General features: G+C 42.4%; 1 protein-coding gene across 3 annotated transcripts in view; it reads right to left on the reverse strand.

Moving 5' to 3' along the window:
• Nucleotides 1-8,010, reverse strand: part of Psa (puromycin-sensitive aminopeptidase) — a 33,329-nt gene extending 25,319 nt beyond the window's left edge. For 2 of the 3 annotated variants that reach the window (XR_013319651.1, XM_077687517.1), the window contains exons 1-5: nt 7,746-8,010; nt 7,520-7,661; nt 6,844-6,928; nt 4,560-4,759; nt 2,577-2,684 (exon numbers count right to left, since the gene is read on the reverse strand). Coding sequence is in view for 2 of the 3 variants with exons in the window: in XM_077687517.1 (XP_077543643.1) it covers nt 2,577-2,684; nt 4,560-4,759; nt 6,844-6,928; nt 7,520-7,661; nt 7,746-7,864 (654 nt within the window). In the remaining variant the exon portion in view is untranslated. Of the gene's footprint in view, nt 1-2,576; nt 2,685-4,559; nt 4,760-6,843; nt 6,929-7,519 lie in introns of all 3 variants that reach the window. The other variant, XM_077687518.1, reaches the window with a different exon arrangement.
• Nucleotides 8,011-8,119: the final 109 nt, after the last annotated feature.

An 8,119-nucleotide genomic window follows, 5' to 3' on the forward strand; every position in this document is an offset into this window, starting at 1 on the left:
CTGTTGCCGTTTGATTTCTTAAAATGTCACTAGGAAAACCGCGATCTGCTTTCATATTTTCCTGGACATATTTTTCATTAAATCAAGCATCCATGTATTTTTAGTAAAGGAACGCTGTGAATATCACTTATGTATTGATTTGCGTAATATTTTGTTTTGGCTCAACCATGTTCAGAAGTATGAACACCGCCACCGGCCTTAGACTGTGGGCATACAAACCTATTGTTCAGCATCTGCCTTGACTGTGGCCGGCCGGCTGAATTGAGGGACAGACAGACAGACCAAAATTTCCACGTTCAAGTAGCCCAAGAAAGACTACTGTCCTTAAAAAAAGTCAGGTTACCTTTGACATTTATTGGAACTGTGGCTTTAAACCATGGATATTTTAAGGTCCCCTCGTGAACTGACAAAAGTGATAGGGGTCCCATGAAAAGGTTACAGGGGCCAAGGGGGGGATGCTGAGATGCATGTTACGAGGCAATTTTCTCTTGTGCCCAAATGTTGCCCATTGCACAAGCCTCTTGTGCATCTGGATTTTTTTCACAGTGTTAGAACAGTGCAAAAGAGCCAACTTTAATTTAAAGCAAGTGTTTCTAGGGGAAACCAGATGAGTGCGCATGCTGCGAGGCATAGGCAACTTTTAGCACACTCACTAGAGTGGAAGAAAAAGGAAAGGAACAGCGCATCTAAAAATGCCTCTGTGGAACCCTTACGGCCAATAGCCCTGCATTTGAAAATGGTGGTATTATAGAAACTGTAGAGGACAAAACATTTGCTTCACTGTGCTTACCTAGGTCTTTAAAAGGTCACAAGATACTGGTGGGAAAACTATACACTAAAATATTGATCTCCCTTCCGAGTAGAAGCCAAAGACATAGCCTTTACACCATGGAGCCAAACAAGACACAGAAATTTTGCCCATTTCAAGTGCACTCTAGGAAAGATCTACAGCAGGTAATTTATCAGCTGCGTTATTTTAGTAAATATGATGAAACTTTAGGTGTTTTTAACTTTCTAGTGAAATTTTTGTAAACAAAAAGAACAACTGAGGTCTGAACATGATACTCACACGAATATGCAACTCATACAGTTGAACCTCGTTATAAGAGGCACTGATGTAAGAGACAAATGGGTATGAGACACTATTCACCCACATGGTTGGCTGCCCTATCTTTCCCATTAAATCGACCTCTTTTATAACAGACATTGAATGTAGAAAATTGGTTATAAGGGACAAGTTATCCTTCAATTTTAATCAATAATCTCGCTTGTAACAGACATTTTAATTTCAGATGCAGTGCCACCAGTCACTAATTGCAGTTGCTTCCATTGTGGAAACACAGGTGGACGACAGACGCCTGCAGTCAAACTTCAGCAAACACACAGTGGTTCAGCCAGCTATGAAATGACAATGAGAAGCCCTGCCAATGGAAATGCAACTGACAGAAGTGGTTGAAGCTTACTGCCATCCATTGGATGGAGCGCGATCGCACATGCGGGCTCTCCCACTCGCGTAGCTCCCAATCAAGAAGCACTGCAGATGTTGAGTCCTACAAGCCTGAGCACACAGCGGAAGAAGCTGTGCGCTCTGGCTATTCATCAGGCTTGTGAACTCAACATCTACGATTCATCTTCCACAAACAAGGAAAGGAAAAAAAGCTTGTAGAATTGGTTGTAAAAAACAGTGTAAATACAGTCATGAAGCAAACAGTTTTATAAATTCTCTTGCCAAACATTAATTAGAATGAATCTTTTGAAACATGCTGTAGCGTTCTTTTGAGCTTATTTTAGTCATAAGGTGCCCACATTAAACTAGGGTCTGATTAGTAAGTGAAAACATGGTTCCCTGCTTATAAGAGACATCTCATATAAGAGACAAACTGCTCCCCGGTACGTGTCTCTTATAAAGGGGTTCAACAGTATTATTTAAAAAAAAAAGCAAATTTTATTTCGGGTAGCTCCGGGATAAAGACCTAACCTTTGCTTCTGCAATGAAAAAGCAAAGCCTGTGTCTTTGCATTTGTCTCTCGCTTCCACAAAGTTTGGCCTAAAGGCCCATCAAAAGCTAAAGCTGTAATGTAAAGCAAAATGTTATTGCATGCAGTGCAGCGGGCTTGCGCTTAACAGTGTGTCAAACTGTCGTAGGTTGATAGGCACAATTATGAAACACCTTCTGCTTGTGCACTTTTATTCTGAGGCTTGAAACAACCATATAAACCAGTAATGAAAATTATCTCCACTACTCTTCACCAGGCTTAACAAACCAGCCAGATGAGGTAACGTACATGTTTTTGTTCTTCATTTACAAATGGCAGCTCCCATCCCCCTTCTTCTTCCATGAAGATAAACATCTGCACTACAAGTCAAATGTGCCAACCTGTGTCTTAACGCTGGCTTTTTCGGTGACTGCTTAGCATTTTAACCACCACCCAAACAAGCTAGCCGCTAGTTCCCACATAACATGTTCCCTTCTTTACATAACATATTACAGTGACAACATGGACGATTTTGTTTAGGACAACAATGAATCTTGTACAGGCTTATTTGAGCACTGGCAATAAGCAATATAGCCTTACAGTGTTGGAAAGTGCCGTGAGATCCTTTGGAACAATGAGGGTCAGATCAAAGTGAGCCTTCAAGGCAGGTTCGTCCCAACACGGAAACGCCCGCCGTGCATCAGTGGCCTAGAAAAAGGAATGAAAGAGTGATCATGTGGGGGAGATCAAAAATAAAAATACGGCATCATATTAGACGGGCCACGCTGTTATGCTGTGCGTAACTTGAAGATTTTATAATTTATGTGTGGGTAAATATGACTGATTAACATTTCATTTTAATATTACCGTTTTAGTCTTGGAATTTATTTTTTTTTCCACATTCGTTGAACTCATATGAGCCCAGCCAAGCATACCCTCTTCAAGTATGCGTGAACTTGTCCTAAAATGATTGCTGCATTCACGTATCCAGTCTTTCACCGCAACAGGACAGATGTGAATGTACCATGGTCAGGGCATGTTATGAAAGCAAGTTTGCTGAGGTAGCAAAGGCAAAAATACACTGATATTTTCATTCATATCAGCATAAAGTTGCATACAACATCAAGAAAATTGGTAGCGCACGTTCAATAGACATGGCCCTCTCAGCTTTTGATGACATGAATAATTCATAATAGTTTGGATCTGTTGCAACAAAGTGGTGAGTACACAGCTCCCTACTTTTTTCAAAGTGCGAGTAATTAAAATGGCTGTAAGCATGCCAGTCGCTCAAACCACTAATAGATCTGTTTAGTGCAGCTAGAATATTTGCGAACTAGCACCAGAACATTGTGGAAAATGTAAGCAAGCTTTTTTGCCACTAAAGCTGGAGTAATTCTCTATGAACGTCTGAATGACTGTCACAAGGTCGACAACTTGACAGTATACGACAGGAATTGTGGCCCTGCTCTATTTTCCTAGGCAATATAAGTCTACAAAGCAATCGCTGCAAGATAAATCTGTTAGGGCCTATATGTTCTGCACGTTGCTTCAAAATGAAAGTGGATGTCCAGCAAAGCGTTTGGAAAACAATTGCACCTGCTGATGAGGGTATGCAATGATTCATCATTAGAGCAATGGTAGTGACAATGACAATCACTCTGTGGCCAAGGCCAAGTACAAACACGATTTTTACCATGTGGTTGGTTGACTTTGGTCATTGAAGCATGCGAGTCTAAAATGACCCAAGACAGAAGTAAGGAAACTGTCCCTGTCGCGTTTCACAATGCCAATGCTAAATTCGCCGACCACAACCCGTGGCAAGTCTCATTTCTATCTCAACCACGCAAAGTGCCTACGCATGAAGGTGTTGATCCCTGCTTTGCATTGTCTGGGGGTGATGACTGTGAAGATTGGCGTTTTGTCACTGGTGTTTGCCCCACAGACGTCCACAGTCAGCAGTACTGGCGTGGGGCTCACATGGGGCTCACATGGGGCTCACGTGCTATGTTGGTCACATTCAAAGAGTTTTCGGGCCCCACAAAACGGGAAATCCCGGGAATACTGTTAGCCAACACAGCACTACGTGTAAGCACTGCTCTGTGAATAATAACACTGTGAGAGTTTCAGGACTTGCACAAAATGGGGAAAGAAAAAAAAAGAGGCCCAGGGATAAGCACTGACCAATACACCTTTGCAGGGATGTGCTTTGTTGGAATTAGCCGCAGGTAATGCTATGCTCAACGACACGCCAAGCAATGTCAGACTTGTCGTGCATCAAGCTACAGGTAGCTGTGAATTTCATCAGACCTAAAGGTGTAACGCTAGGGCTGCCGTTGGGAAAACCCAAGGAAAAGCAGAATGGTTGCCCTCGCCCAGGGCAATACGTCACATGATAAAGTGAAACAGAGGGCTGACGAATCAGGATTGCTTGACGTCTCGCCTGCTTCGAGGAAGATGGAGGCGCGTAGTTTTTTTGTATGTCTGTGCAGGCACGACTGAGGGTAGAGGGTAGAAGTAAACAGCTTGGCCATTAAAAAAAAAAAAAAAACACACACACAGAACTCTTGAAATTTTATAACTCACCTCAAAATGAGTCACACCTCCAAACTTTTCTTCACCATTTTGCCCTTTGAATTTCACCCAGTAGAAGCCTCGCAACTTCCCATTCATTTCTCCTGAAAAAGCAACCTTAAGCTGCCCTGTGCCTGGGGCAAGTGCTTCATCAAATTTGATAGTGACTCGTTCTTCCTCCTTGGATGTGGCAATGCTGCTGACCTTGTGCTCTGCAATGTGCAAATAAGTCGGATGCTTAGGCTGTCAACCTTGTACAGCAAACACGGGAACGTGATTACTTGAGTACGCAAATAACATAAGGAACCTGTAAACTGTTTCCCAGGAGCTGTGTTAGGCAGGTTACTGCTCCTCCAGTTAACGGAAGGATCTTGTGTACCTTGTAATCATTGTACACAGAGAAAAAAACATCTGCTTTGTGTTTCTCAAAAAGAGCACAAAGAATGCAAAGAAAAAAATGTAGGACAACAGGAAGCGATCATGAGCACTATGTCAAGTCAACTTAAATTGTTTAAAAACAATGCAGACCTTGCCTAACTGCGCTCTATGAAAGCCTCAGCAAATGGTATACAAGCTTTGTCTTGGGTATCAAGTGCCAAACAATTTCAATATCCAGAATGAAAGTCAAACGTCACTGGAACTTGCTACACTCAGCTCGCAATCAGACATGGCTGCAACTGCAGTAGGATTCTGCAAATTCTACTGCATTTGAGATATCTAGCTGAACAGGCCTTTTTCAGCTATTAGATATTTTTGTCTACAACAGGGACCTTAACAAGGTTCATTAAATTAATGACAGTAGATTGCATTAAAGTACTGCTCTCAACAGCCTGCTTCAGAAAACTATGGCATAAACCTGATATCTAGACCTTTCTGATGCATAAAGGCATGGTATGCACACAATGCATTCTGCACTACGAGAGGACATAAAAAGAATTTTTTTAGTTGCGGCTCTCAAGGCCTATGTAAGGCCAAAGTTTCATATTTGCTTAATGGCCATGTTCGGTTGCTCAGAATATATAATGCTATGTGCAGCTCTTCAACCAAGTGAGGCCTGACAATGAAAGGCAGTGACGAAATTTAGGTTAGCTACCAAAATGAAAAGCAAAAATAAAATTTTTAAGTTTGAAACTATTTTATAAAAGCAACAGCGAAATTTTTTCAGGCATACAGCCTGTAGCATCTAGTTGCATTAAGTACAGTCAAAACTGTTCACAGACATGCGCGCTGCAGTCCCTGTGTACTGCACGATTGACTTCAACAACAGATGCTTATCAACTGCGCATGTCTATGAGCAGTCAAATCAAATGTCACTTGGCTGTCCAATCACCTGTATGCAGTGGCATTTCAGAGCTGCTTTTGGAGGGGCACTGAAGTAAACATCAAGGTGTTAAATGTGCCCTCTCACCGCCCTTATCCCAGGGAAATAATTAAAATAATTTGACATACGTCAACACACCCAACGCTTCACGTGACGTCTGATTAGTGGCTGCTCTTTGCTGGAAAAATGAGCACACTTCTGCAGTCTATAACCATATATAGTGGAAAAATGCATGCAGAGAGATTTAAGAGAGGGTTGAAGCTCCTCAGACTACTACCCAAAATGAGCCACTACTTGTGCTCATTGTCATACACTTTTTGCCTTTGCTACGGTAGGCATCACTGAAAGGGCAGTATTGCTGAAAATCCAATGTCAGCGCTTGGGAAGACAGGAGTATATAAACTCTGCTGGTTGTGCAAGATACAGAAAAATTTCTTACTGTAAGAACTATGTCACACAGACACTGATAGCAAAGCTTGGCCCCAAGCCAGTAGGTACTTATGCAAACACTGCCATTCAGGCAACTACTTGTATAATGGCCACAGTTTCACAATCTACAAGGTTCTGATGACAATAGTTGCCGATATTGCTAACACCGCCTGATACAGCCTCAAAAGAAAATCTCTGCGTAGTCACTTCGTCAGCCATGGATACTGCATGGTTGTGTGATCCTAGGTTAGCACATTCAGTCTGCAAGGACCTTCCGATCTGGCTAAAACACTCCGCCACATACTGTATAGTCTTGGACAGGAAGAAAAAAATGGCATCACAGAAAATACGGCACAGTGATTAACTCCTAGTAGGACCGGGTAGCCCGTTGAGCCGCATTAGTTTTAATATGCAAGTATTCTGTAGGCAGGAGTTTTTCCTTTTGGGGGGCTGCATCAGGCTGGGCAAACTTGGGCGGCAAATCGAACTCAAGATGTTTCACTTTTTTACACGCTGATAGTGCATTGAACTAAAAACTGCACATACCTTTTCCTTGCTCAGAAACATATTCAGCAGATTTAATGTCAAGGTCGAGTGAATTGAGGGTGATAGAGTCACTGGGCTCACAAACCTGCAACGATTTGACAGAAAAAGTAGCATCAGCACACGCCTTTGACGTTCAGGTTTCTAAGAGCTTCTGGTGAAATTTTTTCTCCAAAGAAATATTCCCGTGTTTCTAATTATGCTTATATGTTTACATATAAGGGGCACTATTGTTTTCTTTGAATTTCGCGCCAAAAAACCGGCAACTTAAAAGGAGCCACTCGTGTTGCTACTGGATCTTAAGCAGCGGTCGTCAAACATACCCATGATGCACATTTAACGCTTGTCGGTTCCTATATACAGTTTTTTTCTCTTTTTTTTTTGAGAGTAAAGCAATAAGCTGCTTCACTTTTACTGTTCGGTTGCTCGGCTACACGTGTTCGCGGCGCGCCGCTGGTTTGGAGAAACGCCTTTTCGAACGCACTCAGGCAGGTCCTCGCGCTCCGGGGAACGACTGAAATGACGTACTAAAAATAATAAAATATTTATAAAAATTTAACAAGTGTTCAAAAAAGAGGAGGCTTCAAGGTTTACGTGAACCCCACGACGATCAGCAGTGCAGTTGCGACAGCAGTAAACATCACGCAACTTCGAGCGTATAAAATGATCTGACACTTGCCTGAAGAGTCACAACGGTTCGGCCGTCGAATGCCAGCTTCTTCAGGTCCGGCTTCAACTCTATTTTGTAGTTCACAGGCCTAACATTAGTAGGTAAGCGATCTGACACGCTCTCGCCGGACATTGCGATATGTCTGGGAGTGCTGTAAGACCATGAAACAGAACACCCAACCTGTCGCAATGATCGAACTGACTTTGCACACACGTAATCACAAATGGCGAATTACCACAACGTTCTGCCGGTCCCCGGACAAGCGCGAGAATTCCAAGCACGAGCGGCAGCTGCGTGCAGTCCACAGTAACGAGACACCACGGAGCCCAGACAGCGAGACACAGGAGTGAGCATAATTTCTGACCCTCGGAAAGAATAGCAACCGATCTCTACAAAATCCTAGCCCCTGTTTGATCCAATTTTATTACAAGTGACGTTAGATTTATAACTCTGCAAAAGAAATTAAAAAGCCAAATGCTTTCCTTTTACGTGAGTGCGGCTGCATATAACAACTAGTTCAAATTTTTTGTAATAAAACGTTTTTTTTTTAAATAACAACAAAAACTGCTTGGAGTGACGCTTATTGTTCTAGACTACTTTATTTCGATC

The sequence above is a fragment of the Haemaphysalis longicornis genome, unplaced genomic scaffold (genome assembly GCF_048455015.1).
Source record: "Haemaphysalis longicornis isolate Haplotype H1 unplaced genomic scaffold, Haemaphysalis longicornis Haplotype H1 scaffold_1, whole genome shotgun sequence".
Taxonomy (NCBI): domain Eukaryota; kingdom Metazoa; phylum Arthropoda; class Arachnida; order Ixodida; family Ixodidae; genus Haemaphysalis; species Haemaphysalis longicornis.